Source organism: Coregonus lavaretus, assembly GCF_964263955.1.
Source record: "Coregonus lavaretus genome assembly, chromosome: 31".
NCBI classification, from domain to species: domain Eukaryota; kingdom Metazoa; phylum Chordata; class Actinopteri; order Salmoniformes; family Salmonidae; genus Coregonus; species Coregonus lavaretus.
In genome coordinates this window covers 2,319,223-2,334,662 of record NC_140018.1, presented here as the reverse complement: position 1 = coordinate 2,334,662, position 15,440 = coordinate 2,319,223, and the positions used below count along the sequence as shown (strand labels likewise).

The window sequence follows — 15,440 nt, the reverse complement described above, 5'->3', positions numbered from 1 at the left end:
CGGTTAAGGTTTCAGGACAGGTTTAGGACTTCAGGGATCTCTACGGGCGGCATCAGGAAATGCAACAGGTGGAAAACTATTCGTTCTCGGAATGAGCTGTTGTTGTTGTTCCCCGTACGTTTGGACATTTTGGTAAATTGTTTTTTTGGAGAATGTTTTATAATAGCTATAACTCAAGACAACTTGCTACCTAAACCGTTTAGTTGTTGCTGGCTAATTTTGTCCACCAATATCACCAAATATTGTTTGTTTGTTTTTATCCCGCTAGCACGCAAAGCAAGCTAGCGAAGGAAGGTGCACTTCTTGAAGAGAACGCTGCCTGAATTTGGACACTCGAGGAAGGGGAAAAATAACAATTCGTCGCACGGTGAGTTGACAGTTTTCTCTGTCAGCTAAAGTCATTGGCGCTTTTCCTGTTTTTTTGACTTTGCGAGAGTTTGCTTTTGTCCTTGAGCTGAACAGGACACACAAAGTATAGTTGTGTCTGTTAGCTTCGATGCAACCAAGAGAGTTTTGACATTGTGCTGGCTACAGCAGACTTCTTATCTCTTCGTTTGATTAATAACACTTTGATTAGAGATAAATCATTCGGAGTTTGTACATTTGGCAAGATGAATGTATAAGTACTATACTGTATGCCAAGAATGAGGTAGCACGATCCATGCATGTACAGTAACGTTATGCATTATTAATGAATCTGATTCACCATTCAGTCCAGCCACGGAAAAACCCGCAGCCAGGCACCATGGATGACAGCTTGAGTAACTCCAATGTGAAGGTCGCAGTTCGCGTCCGACCAATGAACAGAAGAGGTACATTCATAACACAAACCTTGACAGTCATTTCATGAGTCGGTCTTTCCTTCCTTGCAGTTTCTTATTTTGGTGTTTGTGTGTGTGTGAGTGAATGAATGATGCGCGGGTTGTCTCAACCCACAGTCCCAGCAGTTATATCCACGTAGCGGGCAGGTTAGGGTCAATGCATATTGTGTGAATGAAGGGCGTGTTGAATAAAGGGAAAAACAATGCATTAAAAATCCATAAATAATTATTGTGCAATTCATATCTATAGGCTACGTTGTGTTTTTTCTTTCCTTATTTTTTTCTGGCGTTAGTGCTATCCTAAGCCTAAAGGTCTGTCAGATACACACCAACTGCCAAATGCTTTTGGGAACTTGGGCAGAAAAAGTTAAAGTTGATCCACTGAGGCAAAAAGGACAATGTCGGAGTTTAATTCAATAACAGAAAATCTGGAGTGTTGAAAATAAATATAAGGGAGGATCAGAACAGTAGTCTAATGTTATAGAAGGGAGGATCAGAACAGTAGTCTAATGTTATATAAGGGAGGGTCAGAACAGTAGTCTAATGTTATATAAGGGAGGGTCAGAACAGTAGTCTAATGTTATAGAAGAGAGGGTCAGAACAGTAGCCTAATGTTATAGAAGGGAGGGTCAGAACAGTAGTCTAATGTTATAGAAGGGAGGATCAGAACAGTAGTCTAATGTTATAGAAGGGAGGGTCAGAACAGTAGTCTAATGTTATATAAGGGAGGGTCAGAACAGTAGCCTGATGTTATAGAAGGGAGGGTCAGAACAGTAGTCTAATGTTATAGAAGGGAGGATCAGAACAGTAGTCTAATGTTATAGAAGGGAGGGTCAGAACAGTAGTCTAATGTTATAGAAGGGAGGGTCAGAACAGTAGTCTAATGTTATAGAAGGGAGGGCCAGAACAGTAGTCTAATGTTATAGAAGGGAGGATCAGAACAGTAGTCTAATGTTATAGAAGGGAGGGTCAGAACAGTAGTCTAATGTTATAGAAGGGAGGGTCAGAACAGTAGTCTAATGTTATAGAAGGGAGGGTCAGAACAGTAGTCTAATGTTATAGAAGGGAGGGTCAGAACAGTAGTCTAATGTTATAGAAGGGGGGGCCAGAACAGTAGTCTAATGTTTGGGAAAGATTTGGTGAAGTGGTAAAAGAGGATGATAGCAGTACAGGCTATGTTATGGGTGATGATTGTGAGGCGCTATACAAATTCGACAGCCACAAGACGGGGACTTCAAAATTGCTCGTCAAGGGAACTGTAGGCTCCTCCAGTCTGGTTTCCGCCACCGCCACAGTAATGAAACTGCACACCTCAAAGTTGCCAATGACCTCATCACCTTTGCTGATGCTGGTTCCCTGAACATCCTGATTCTCCTCAACCTGAGTGCAGCTTTTGACACAGTGAGCCATCAGATCCTCCTCACCAGGCTTGAGGGTCTGGGTGTTTGAGGGCACCGCACTCTCCTGCCTAAAATCATACCTCACAAACCGGACCCACTACATCTCCCTCAATGGCCACGCCTCAGACTCAGCTGCAGGTCTACAGGGTGTCCCCCAGGGCTCTGTGCTGGGTCTCTACGTCCTCCCTCTCGGTCAGATCCTCCGTCACTTCAACCTTGACTTCCACTGCTATGCCGATGACACCCAGATCAACCTCGGCACAAAATCCCTCCGGACCCACATTGAATCCTGCCCCTCTGCAATAAAAACATTAATGCAACAAAATTTTCTCTAGCTCAACAGTGATAAAACGGAACTCCTCCTCACAGGCACCAAATCCACCCTCACCAAAACTGGCAACTTCACCCTCTCCTTTGACCACCACATAAGACAGACAGTCAAGTCCTCATTCTTCCACCTCCACAACATCGTCAAAGTCATGTCCTCCCTCTCCCGTCCGGCTGCTGAAACCCTCATACATGCGTTCACCTACTCCCGTCTCCGACATCAACTCAAGCTCCCTCATAAGCTTCAAATGGTTCATAACTCTGCAGCCCGACTCCTCACCCACACTCCTCCTCAACCACAGTCCTGGCAGCACATCCTCCGTAAACTCCCAATGGCTCCCTGTCTCCCAACAGATTGATTACAAGATCCTTATTCTGACATACAAAGCCCTTCACCACCTTGTCCCCACTTTCCTCTCAGACCTTCTTCTCCCCTTTTTGACAAGGCCTACCCTTAAACCAAGATAATCCAGCCACCTGACAGGTGTGGCATATCAAGAAGCTGATTAAACAGCATGATCATTACACAGGTGCATCTTGTGCTGGGGACAATAAAAGGCCACTCTAAAATTTGCAGTTTTGTCACACAACACAATGCCACAGATGTCTCAAGTTTTGAGGGAGAGTGCAATTGGCATGCTGACTGCAGAAATGTCCACCAGAGCTGTTGCCAGATAATGTAATGTTCATTTCTCTACTATAAGCCGCCTCCAAAGTCATTTTAGAGAATTTGGCAGTATGTCCAACTGGCCTCACAACCGCAGACCACGTGTAACCACGCCAGCCCAGGACCTCCAAATCCGGCTTCTTCCTGCCACCTGGATAGCTGATGAAACTGTGGGTTTGCACAACCAAACAATTTATGCACAAACTGTCAGAAACCTTCTCAGGGAAGCTCATCTACGTGCTTGTCGTCCTCACCTGTGTCTTGACCTGACTGCAGTTCGACGTCGTAACAGATTTCAGTGGGCAAATGCTAACATTTGATGGCCACTGGCACGCCGGAGAAGTGTGCTCTTCACGGATGAATCATGGTTTCAACTGTACCGGGCAGATGGCAGACAGCATGTATGCTGTTGTGTGGGCGAGCGGTTTGCTGATGTCAACGTTGTGAACAGTGTGCCCCTCGGTGGGGTTATGGTATGGGCAAGCATAAGCTACGGACAATGAACACAATTGCGTTTTATCGATGGCAATTTGAATGCACAGAGATACTGTGACGAGATCCTGAGGTCCATTGTCGTGCCATTCATCCACCACCATCACTTCATGTTTCAGCATAATAATTCACGGCCCCATGTCGCAAAGATCTGTACACAATTCCTGGAAGCTAAAAATGTCCCAGTTCTTCCATGGCCTGCATACTCACCAGACATGTCACCAATTGAGCATGTTTGGGATGCTCTGGATCGACGTGGACGACAGTGTGTTCCAGTTCCCGCCAATATCCAGCAACTTCGCACAGCCATTGAAGAGGAGTGGAACAACATTCCACAGGCCACAATCAAGTCTGATCAACTCTATGCGAAGGTGATGTGTCGCACTGCATGAGGCAAATGGCCACACCAGATAGTGACTGGTTTTCTGATCCACGCCCCTACCTTTTTTTTTTTTTAAAGGTATCTGTGATCAACAGATGCATATCTGTATTCCCAGTCATGTGAACTCCATATATTAGGGCCTAATGCATTTTATTTCAATTGACTGATTTCCTTATATGAACTGTAACTCAGTAAAATCTTTGAAATTGCTGCATGTTGCGTTTTTATATTTGTGTTCAGTGTAGTTGTTGACATAAGCTTGGATGGAATGTTCAAGGATGTGTTAGGATTGAGGTTCTTATGTAAGCACGCTTTAAATAAAAGCTGGGACTTCACGATCAGAATCAAAACCCCCTCTATTATGTAAACTTTACTACATTTATGTCTTGCTATGTTGCTACACTATCCGGGAGGTTTGCGCATTTGTCTCCCTTCAATCATCAGCTATTCCTGGACCCGTCATAGCCAGACACAGAAATAAGACCTGTCTTGAGTCTATTGTTGATCTTAATCGGTTGTTCCTGTTGTATGATAATATGTACGTGTTGTTTTTTCCTCCTTGTCCCACCAGAAAAGGACCTGAAGACCAACTGTGTGGTGGAGATGGAGCGGAACCAGACCGTGTTGAACCCTGCGAGTCAGAACCTCAGCAAGGGAGACCCCCGGTAGGAATGCAGACCATACACATTCATTCAGACCATCATTTTTACAACGGAACATGTATCACCGTGGCAATGGGTCTTCCATCCCATGTTGTCTGCCTACTCCTCAGTGTTCAACAAATACTCCCTTTTTAATTATAATGTAGAAACTGGGTGGGGATCAGTTTCAGGTCATGACTTATCATGGACTACTAGCTCAGGAATCTGATTGTCCCCCTTTTTTCATACGCTTGACGTTTCTTCACGGTTTGACACATTTTCGAAACGGACGAGGAATCAGATCCCAGTCAGACCTTGTTATTGACTTGCTTTTTTAGAAAAGCAACAGAATAGCGTACATTTAGTTTTTTTTTGTTCAGATGGTTGAAGTGCAGGGAGGGTATTGGAAAAAAGTTACTTTTGTGTCGTGCTGTTATTTGTGTTATTTGTGTCATAGTCATTGCTCATGCTACATACTGTATCCCTTTGGATGCACTGTGTGTGTCAGTTATCCACCAAGTAAAATCCTCCCAGACGTTGTCAAACTGAGGATCACACATGCATAGACCTTATTGGTTCAATGCTCAAAGGACATGGTGTTGTTTGCAGAGTAGGGAAGAAAAAAAAAAAAAAAACCCGGAAACTTCCCTACTGACCATTGTCTCCTCTCTGGGCCCCGTCAGCCTAAACTACCTATAGTATATGTCTTCTATTCCAGTCATCAGCTCCGTTACACAGCTGTAGGGCTGTATGTAGACCTCGTCACAGAGAGTCAAACCGGTCTGTCAACTCACTGCTTAGCTCCAACCCTGCTATCACCCCTCCTCACCACTACCCTCCCTTAACCCTCCTCCTTGCTCTGGCCTGGCCTGTGTCTCTTTACACAAAGGGTGTGTCTGTTCTGTTTTAAATTCTGTGTTGTCAGTGTGCAGGTGGAGGTGGATGCTATTGGGGGGGTTGGCTACCTGCCCAGGTGAGGAGGTGACCTGTTTCAGCAGGTATTCACCTCAACGACAAACAAATACCTGTCCTGGTTAGTTGGGGGTTTGTTAGACTGTACGCTGTATTTCCGATCCATAATATGGGCCCCTTTCTATGGTCCTCAATAAACAGTAGGACATTATGTCTTTGATTGTGATTTCTGCCCTGACACGCTGCAGTGCTGTCTTTCTGTCTATCCCCTGGGCTATATATGAACAGGTTTTACAGGCTTCTGCAGGCTTCAGACTGAATCACTTCCCAGATTCCATTTGGGTTATTAAGGGACCATCTTAGCAGAGCATCAGGCTGCTGCAGCGAGCTCTGGGCCTTTAATAAACAAGTGTCTTTGAAGTATTCTATATAGTTCTTATAATATGATTTTGTTTTTATATTACCCTAAAGAAAAATATAAACGCAACATGCAGCAATTTCAAAGATTTTACTGAGTTACAGTTCATATAAGGAAGTCAGTCAATTGAAATAATTTCATTAGGCCCTAATCTATGGATTTCACATGACTGGGAATACAGATATGCATCTGTTGGTCACAGATACCTTTAAAAAAATGGAGGGGAGTAGATCAGAAAACCAGTCACTATCTGGTGTGACCACCATTTGCCTCATGCAGCGCGACACATCTCCTTCGCATAGAGTTGATCAGGCTGTTGATTGTGGCCTGTGGAATGTTGTCCCACTCCTTTTCAAAGGCTGTGCGAAGTTGCTGGAATTTGGCGGGAACTGGAACAAACACTTCTGTCGTACACATTGATCCAGAGCATCCCAAACATGCTCAATGGGTGACATGTCTGGTGAGTATGCAGGCCATGGAAGACCTGGGACATTTTCAGCTTCCAGGAATTGTGTGCAGATCCTCACAACATGGGTACATGCTGAAACATGAGGTGATGGCAGCGGATGAATGACACGACAATGGGCCTCAGGATCTCGTCACGGTATCTCTGTCCATTCATATTGCCATTGATAAAATGCAATTATGTTTGTTGTCCGTAGCTTATGCCTGGCCATACGTTGACATCAGCGAACTGCTCGCCCACACAACGCCATACACGCTGTCTGCCAACATTACATTATCTGGTAACAGCTCTGGTGGACATTCCTGCAATCAGCATACCAATTGCACGCTCTCTCAAAACTTGAGACATCAGTGACATTGTGTTGTGTGACAAAACTGCACATTTTAAAGTGGCCTTTAATTGTCCCCCAGCACAAGGTGCACCTGTGTAATGATCATGCTGTTTAATCAGCTTCTTGATATGCCGCACCTGGTCAGGTGGATGGATCGTCTTGGCAAAGGAGAAATGCTCCCAAACAGGGATGTAAACAAATTTGTGCACAACATTTAAGATAAATTAAATATGGACAATTTCTGGTATATTTTATTTCAGCTCCTGAAACATGGGACCAACACTTTACATGTTGCGTTTTATATTTTTGTTCAGTTTAGTTTAGGAGATCACAAGGCTGGTAAACAGCTAGTGGAGGATCCCAGCCATCCGGAGGACCTAACCCTGTAGGAGGATCTTGTTCAGAGTCAGCCAAGCTACTCTGTGGTTTAGTTGCAACTAATCATAAATGTTTGGTTTTCGCCAGGCGTAATGGGTCCCATGTTGTCCAAAAAGTTGACTCTTGGTAGAATGTTCTAAGAGTCTTGATGATCATCCAGATGCTTTTTGGCAAATTTGAGTCAACTTTTTGTACGACATGGATCCCATTATGTCTGGCGAAAACCAAACACTTCATTCCACAGTAAGAACCTCATACAACGGTCAAGCATGGTGGGTGTAGTGTGATGGTTTCTCAAACTAGACACTCTAATGTATTTGTCCTCTTGCTCAGTTGTGCACCGGGGCCTCCCACTCCTCTTTCTATTCTGGTTAGAGCCAGTTTGCGCTGTTCTGTGAAGGTGAAGGGAGTAGTACACAGCGTTGCACGAGATCTACAGTTTCTTGGCAATTTCTCGCATGGAATATCCTTCATTTCTCAGAACAAGAATAGACTGACGAGTTTCAGAAGAAAGTTCTTTGTTTCTGGCCATTTTGAGCCTGTAATAGAACTCATAATTGCTGATGCTCCAGATACTCATCTAGTCTCAAGAAGGCCAGTTTTATTGCTTCTTTAATCAGCACAACAGTTTTCAGCTGTGCTAACATAATTGCAAAAGGGTTTTCTAATGATCAATTAGCCTTTTTAAATGATAAACTTGGATTAGCAAACACAACGTGCCATTAAGATGGTTGCTGATAATGGACCTCTGTACGTCTCTGTGGATATTCCATTAATAATCAGCCGTTTCCAGCTACAATAGCCATTTTACAACATTAACAATGTCTACACTGTATTTCTGATCAATTTGATGTTATTTTAATGGACACATTTTTTTTGCTTTTCTTTCGAAAACAAGGACATTTATAAGTGACCCCAAACGTTTGAACGGTAGTGTAGGCGAAACACTGGTGGCCCCAAACGTTTGAACGGTAGTGTAGGCGAAACACTGGTGGTGGGGAAAGGCTGTTTTAGCACCGCTCCAAAGTGTTGAATTGGGTTGAGATCTGGTGACTGAGACCCCCCCTATAAACCCCTATATGCTCCTTTCAGACCCCCCCTATAAACCCCCTCTGCTCCTTTCAGACCCCCCCCATAAACCCCCATATGCTCCTTTCAGACCCCCCTATAAACCCCCATATGCTCCTTTCAGACCCCCCCCCCATAAACCCCTCTGCTCCTTTCAGACCCCCCCTATAAACCCCCATATGCTCCTTTCAGACCCCCCCTATAAACCCCCATATGCTCCTTTCAGACCCCCCCTATAAACCCCCTCTGCTCCTTTCAGACCCCCCCTATAAACCCCTCTGCTCCTTTCAGACCCCCCCTATAAACCCCCATATGCTCCTTTCAGACCCCCCCTATAAACCCCTCTGCTCCTTTCAGACCCCCCCTATAAACCCCCATATGCTCCTTTCAGACCCCCCCTATAAACCCCCTCTGCTCCTTTCAGACCCCCCCTATAAACCCCCTCTGCTCCTTTCAGACCCCCCCTATAAACCCCCTCTGCTCCTTTCAGACCCCCCCTATAAACCCCCTCTGCTCCTTTCAGACCCCCCCTATAAACCCCCTCTGCTCCTTTCAGACCCCCCCTATAAACCCCCTCTGCTCCTTTCAGACCCCCCCTATAAACCCCCTCTGCTCCTTTCAGACCTTTCTATCTCCCACCTCCCCCACACCCACCCCTCCCTCTATCTCACCCCCCCCCCCCTATTTCCCACTTCCCCCCACCCCGACCCCTCCCTCTATCTCACCCCCCCCCCCCTATTTCCCACTTCCCCCCACCCCGACCCCTCCCTCTCTATCTCCCCCCCCCACCCACCCCTCCCTCTCTATCTCCCCCCCCCCACCCCTCCCTCTCTATCTCCCCCCCACCCACCCCTCCCTCTCTATCTCCCCCCCCACCCACCCCTCCCTCTCTATCTCCCCCCCCCCTCCCCCCTCCCTCTCTATCTCACCTCTCCCCTCTCCCTCTCTATCTCCCCCCCCCCCCCCTCCCCCCTCCCTCTCTATCTCACCTCCCCCCCTCCCCCCTCCCTCTCTATCTCCCCCCCCCCCTCCCCCCTCCCTCTCTATCTCACCTCCCCCCCCTCCCCCCTCCCTCTCTATCCCCCCCCCCCCTCTCTGTTTCCCACTTCCCCCCACCCACCCCTCCCTCTCTATCTCCCCCCCCCACCCCTCCCTCTCTATCTCCCCCCCCCCTCCCCCCTCCCTCTCTATCTCCCCCCCCCTCTCTGTTTCCCACTTCCCCCCACCCACCCCTCCCTCTCTATCTCCCCCCCCCACCCCTCCCTCTCTATCTCCCCCCCCCCACCCCCCCCCACCCCTCCCTCTCTATCTCCCACACCCTTTTCATATCACCTTCTGACTTCGTGGACTGTGTTAGTGAATACATTATTAATAGCTTCATGTTTTACCTGGACCTTGATGCTACTGCAGACTGATAATAATAATAATAATAATAATAATAATAATAATAATAATATGCCATTTAGCAGACGCTTTTATCCAAAGCGACTTACAGTCATGTGTGCATAAATTTTTACGTATGTTAGCCCACTTTTGTTTGGAGTAAAGCTGTTTTAACTAAGTCTTTCCGTTTCTCCTCTGTTGTCCTGTACTAGGAATCAACCTAAGGTAGGTGAGCCCTTTACTAGGACAGTATTTTGAGGTTACAAAATCACATTTTAATCACTACTGTGAATCTAAGGTTTTATGTGTTCCTGAACTGGCTGTCTTTTTCCCCTCAGGTCTTTGCTTATGACCACTGCTTCTGGTCCATGGACGAGGCAAACACAGACAAGTTTGCAGGTTAGTATATCTCAGAATGTTGAGTACATCGTTTCTTTATTCAGCAATACGATAAAACAGGACAAAGGGACATCCATCCTCTTCCACATACAATAACATATCTAACTCACATACAGTATCTACACAGTCTAATCGATCACTGTATGAATTCTCCTTAAGATTCTCTCTTTCCCCTGGGCAATGGGTATTGTGTGTACACAGTTGTAATCCTCCTCTTGCTGTTGAGTTGTTATTCATTAGAACAGGCTTTGTACTGGAGGCACTGTGTTTCCTGGTCCCAGAGCGCTGCAGGGAGGGACTGGAGGCACTGTGTTTCCTGGTCCCAGAGCGCTGCAGGGAGGGACTGGAGGCACTGTGTTTCCTGGTCCCAGAGCACTGCATGGAGGGACTGGAGGCACTGTGTTTCCTGGTCCCAGAGCGCTGCAGGGAGGGACTGGAGGCACTGTGTTTCCTGGTCCCAGAGCGCTGCAGGGAGGGACTGGAGGCACTGTGTTTCCTGGTCCCAGAGCGCTGCATGGATGGACTGGAGGCATCATGTTTCCTGGTCCCAGAGCGCTGCAGGGAGGGACTGGAGGCACTGTGTTTCCTGGTCCCAGAGCGCTGCAGGGAGGGACTGGAGGCACTGTGTTTCCTGGTCCCAGAGCGCTGCAGGGAGGGACTGGAGGCATCATGTTTCCTGGTCCCAGAGCGCTGCAGGGAGGGACTGGAGGCACTGTGTTTCCTGGTCCCAGAGCGCTGCAGGGAGGGACTGGAGGCACTGTGTTTCCTGGTCCCAGAGCGCTGCAGGGAGGGACTGGAGGCACTGTGTTTCCTGGTCCCAGAGCGCTGCAGGGAGGGACTGGAGGCACTGTGTTTCCTGGTCCCAGAGCGCTGCATGGATGGACTGGAGGCATCATGTTTCCTGGTCCCAGAGCGCTGCAGGGAGGGACTGGAGGCACTGTGTTTCCTGGTCCCAGAGCACTGCAGGGAGGGACTGGAGGCACTGTGTTTCCTGGTCCCAGAGCGCTGCAGGGAGGGAAAAGCACTCCCAGGTTTAACTGTACTGATACACCTGAAGAAAGAAACAGAAAACCATGTCTTGGCTTCAGGGAAGATAAATATCTGCCTTTGAGAAAGATCCACATATTCTAATGCAATTCAATTGTAATGTAATGTGTGTGTCTCCGTGTGTGTCTGTCTGTGTGTGTGTGTGTGTCTCCATGTGTCTCTGTCTGTGTGTGTGTGTCTCCATGTGTCTCTGTCTCTGTCTGTGTGTGTGTGTCTCCGTGTGTCTCTGTCTGTCTGTGTGTGTGTGTCTCCGTGTGTCTCTGTCTGTCTGTGTGTGTGTGTCTCCGTGTGTCTCTGTCTGTCTGTGTGTGTGTGTCTCCGTGTTTCTCTGTCTGTGTGTGTGTGTGTCTCTGTGTGTCTCTGTCTGTGTGTGTGTGTGTTTGTGTCAGGTCAAGACGTCGTGTTCCAGTGCCTTGGAAAGAGTCTTCTGGACAATGCCTTCTTGGGCTATAACGCCTGTATCTTCGCCTATGGACAGACAGGTTGGTATCAGAGTAGTGACCCGGGCAGACAGGTTGGTATCAGAGTAGTGACCCGGGCAGACAGACAGGTTGGTATCAGAGTAGTGACCCGGGCAGACAGACAGGTTGGTATCAGAGTAGTGACCCGGGCAGACAGACAGGTTGGTATCAGAGTAGTGACCCGGGCAGACAGACAGGTTGGTATCAGAGTGGTGACCCGGGCAGACAGACAGGTTGGTATCAGAGTAGTGACCCGGGCAGACAGACAGGTTGGTATCAGAGTAGTGACCCGGGCAGACAGACAGGTTGGTATCAGAGTAGTGACCCGGGCAGACAGACAGGTTGGTATCAGAGTAGTGACCCGGGCAGACAGACAGGTTGGTATCAGAGTAGTGACCCGGGCAGACAGACAGGTTGGTATCAGAGTGGTGACCCGGGCAGACAGACAGGTTGGTATCAGAGTAGTGACCCGGGCAGACAGACAGGTTGGTATCAGAGTGGTGACCCGGGCAGACAGACAGGTTGGTATCAGAGTGGTGACCCAGACAGACAGACAGGTTGGTATCAGAGTAGTGACCCGGGCAGACAGACAGGTTGGTATCAGAGTAGTGACCCGGGCAGACAGACAGGTTGGTATCAGAGTAGTGACCCGGGCATTCAATAACAAACACAGTGACTCAGTTTAAACACACTTGTAATCCAATTATTTATTAGTGTTACCTCAAACAAAAACAAAACCTTTTTTTGGCATGTGACTTAATTGGCAATGCCTCACCTCTCTAGATTTGATTGGCTGAGTCTTAGTGATCCAGTGATTGAATTGGCTGAGCCTTACTGATCCAGTGATTTGATTGGCTGAGCCCTCCTGATCCTCTGATTTGATTGGCTGTGTGCCCCCCCTCCCCCCAGGCTCAGGGAAGTCGTACACCATGATGGGTTCATCAGAGCAGCCTGGTCTGATCCCCCGGCTGTGCAGCTCTCTGTTTGACCGGACCCTACAGGAACAGAGGGAGGGAGAGAGCTTCACTGTAGAGGTCTCCTTTATGGAGATATACAACGAGAAGGTCCGGGATCTACTGGACCCTAAAGGGTGAGGAGAACAGGAACTCAATTTTTTGGGGAACAAATGTTTTATTAACAATAAATGACAGATTAACATGAATACAAGAAACCAGTCATACATTTAGTACATTTTAGTCATTTAGCAGACGCCCTTGCTCAAGGGCACATCGGCAGATTTTTCACCTAGTTGGCTCTGGGATTAGAACCTGCGACCTTTCGGTTACTGGCACAGCGCTCTTAACCACTAAGCTACCTGCCGCCCCAGTATGTGGACGTGCTGTACACGTAGACTCATATCAGCGCATAGAGATGACCTCTCACATATGTTGAAAAACTGAACATTTATTCCAAACGATCAAGGTGGGGAATCCAAAAGTATTTAAAATGATTTCCTGATGAAACCTCTCTCCCCTGTCTCTGCCCTCAGAAGTAATCAGGCCCTGAGAGTGAGGGAACACAAAGTGTTTGGGCCTTATGTTGATGGTCTGTCCCGTCTGGCTGTAGCCTGCTATAAGGTACTTTCTTATCGAATGTATAGAATTGTTTTAAGTCTTATAGAATTTTCTTTAGTTTACCTCTATTGGTTATTTGTCAAGAGAGGACTGGATTCTGCTAATACACAGTGCCTTCAGAAAGTATTCACACCCCTAGACTTTTTCCACATTTTGCTCAGGCTGAATTTTAAATGGGTTAAATTGAGATTGTTTTTGTCACTGGCCTACACACAAAACCCTGTAATGTCAAAGTGGAATTATGTTTTTTTGAAATTTGTACAAATTCATTAGAAATGAAAAGTTGAAATGTCTTGAGTCAGTAAGTATTCAACCCCTTTGTTATGGCAAGCCTAAATAAGTTCAGGAGTAAACATTTGCTTAACAAGTCATATAATAAGTTGCATGGACTCACTCTGTGTGCAACAATAGTGTTTAACATGATTTTTGAATGACTGCCTCATCTCTGTACCCCACACATACAATTATCTGTAAGGTCCCTCAGTCGAGCAGGGAATTTCAAACATAGATTTAACCACAAATACCAGGGAGGTTTTCCAATTCCTCACAAAGAAGGGCACCTATTAGTAGATGGGTAAAACAAAAAAATAGCAGACATTGAATATCCCTTTGAGCATGGTGACGTTATTAATTACACTTTGGATGGTGTATCAATACACCCAGTCACTTTAAAACAGTTACAGAGTTTAATGGCTGTGATAGGAGAAAACTGAGGATGGATCAACAACATTGTAGTTACTCCACAATACTAACCTAAATGACAGAGTGAAAAGAAGGAAGCCTGTACAGAATAAAGATATTCCAAAACATGCATCCTGTTTGCGCAAAGGCTCTAAAGTAAAACTGTAAAAAAATGTGGCAAAGCAATTAAGTTTTTATCCTGAATACAAGTGTTTTGTTTGGGGCAAATCCAATACAGCACAGTTCTGATTACCACTCTCCATATGTTCAAGCATGGTGGTGGCTGGATCATGTTATGGGTGTGCTTGTAATCCTTAAGTACTGGGGAGTTTTTCATGATAAAAAGAAACAGAATGGAGCTAAGCACATGGCAAAACCCTAGAGGAAAACCTGTTTCAGTCTGCTTTCCACCAGACACTGGGAGATTAATTCACCTTTCAGCAGGACAATAACCTAAAACACAAGGCCAAATATACACTGGAGTTGCTTACCAAGAAGACAGTGAATGTTCCTGAGTGGCCGAGTTATAGTTTTGACTTAGATCTGCTTGAACATATATGGCAAGACCTGAAAATGGTTGTCTAGCAATGATCAACAACAACATTTGACAGAGCTGGAAGAATTTAGAAAATAATAATGGGCAAATGTTGCCCAATCCAGGTTTTTAAAGCTCTCAGAGATTTACTCAGAAAGACTCACAGCTGTAATCGCTGCCAAAGGTGATTCTACAAAGTATTTACTTAGGGGTGTGAATACATATGTACATTTCTGTATTTCATTTTCAATAAATTTTGCTAACATTTCAAAAAACATGTTTACACTTTGTCATTATGGGGTATTGTGTGTAATCTGTTCTGAATTCAGGCTGTAACAACAAAATGTGGGGTATGAATACTTTCTGAAGGCACTGTATGAATGCTTACATTAGAAAGACACACAATCCCTCTCTATCTCTCTCTCTCTTCTCTCTCTCTCTCTCTCTCTCTCTCTTCTCTCTCTCTCTCTCCTCTCTCTCTCTCTCTCTCTCTCTCTCTCTCTCTCTCTCTCTCTCTCTCTCTCTCTCTCTCTCTCTCTCTCTCTCTCTCTCTCTCTCTCTCTCTCTCTCTCTCTCTTCTCTCTCTCTCTCTCTCTCTCTCTCTCTCTCAATTCAATTCAATTCAATTCAAGGGGCTTAATTTCTCTCTCTCTCTGTGTCTCTCTCTCTGTCTCTCTCTCTGTCTCTCTCTCTCTCTCTCTCTCTGTGTCTCTCTCTCTCTGTGTCTCTCTGTCTGTGTCTCTCTGTCTCTCTCTCTCTCTCTCCGTCTCTCTCTCTCTCTCTCTCTCTCTCTCTCTCTCTCTCTCTCTCTCTCTACAGGACATAGAGTGTCTGATGTCAGAGGGTAACAAGTCTCGTACAGTAGCAGCCACCAATATGAACGAGGAGAGCAGCAGGTCCCACGCTGTCTTCAACATCATCCTCACACACACTCTCGATGGACCTGGGCTCTTGGGTAGGACAGTAAATCGTGTATTTAAGAGTTTACTTGGCTCACACTTCAATAATTCGGCAGTAAAGTCTATTGCCTTTGATTGGTTTTTGTGAGTACGTCATG

General features: G+C 46.3%; 1 protein-coding gene across 1 annotated transcript in view; it reads left to right on the top strand.

The window, feature by feature from the left end:
• Positions 1-54: 54 nt before the first annotated feature.
• LOC311106741 (kinesin-like protein KIF13B) overlaps positions 55-15,440 on the top strand; it is a gene marked incomplete at its 3' end in the record, with an annotated part of 38,869 nt that continues 23,483 nt past the window's right edge. Inside the window, exons 1-10 of the mRNA XM_084149140.1 lie at positions 55-132; positions 269-367; positions 714-812; positions 4,661-4,754; positions 9,899-9,911; positions 10,025-10,085; positions 11,522-11,614; positions 12,503-12,683; positions 13,083-13,170; positions 15,203-15,346. Coding sequence (XP_084005266.1) covers positions 746-812; positions 4,661-4,754; positions 9,899-9,911; positions 10,025-10,085; positions 11,522-11,614; positions 12,503-12,683; positions 13,083-13,170; positions 15,203-15,346 — 741 coding nt within the window. The 5' untranslated portion in view covers positions 55-132; positions 269-367; positions 714-745. The remainder of the gene's footprint in view (positions 133-268; positions 368-713; positions 813-4,660; positions 4,755-9,898; positions 9,912-10,024; positions 10,086-11,521; positions 11,615-12,502; positions 12,684-13,082; positions 13,171-15,202; positions 15,347-15,440) is intronic.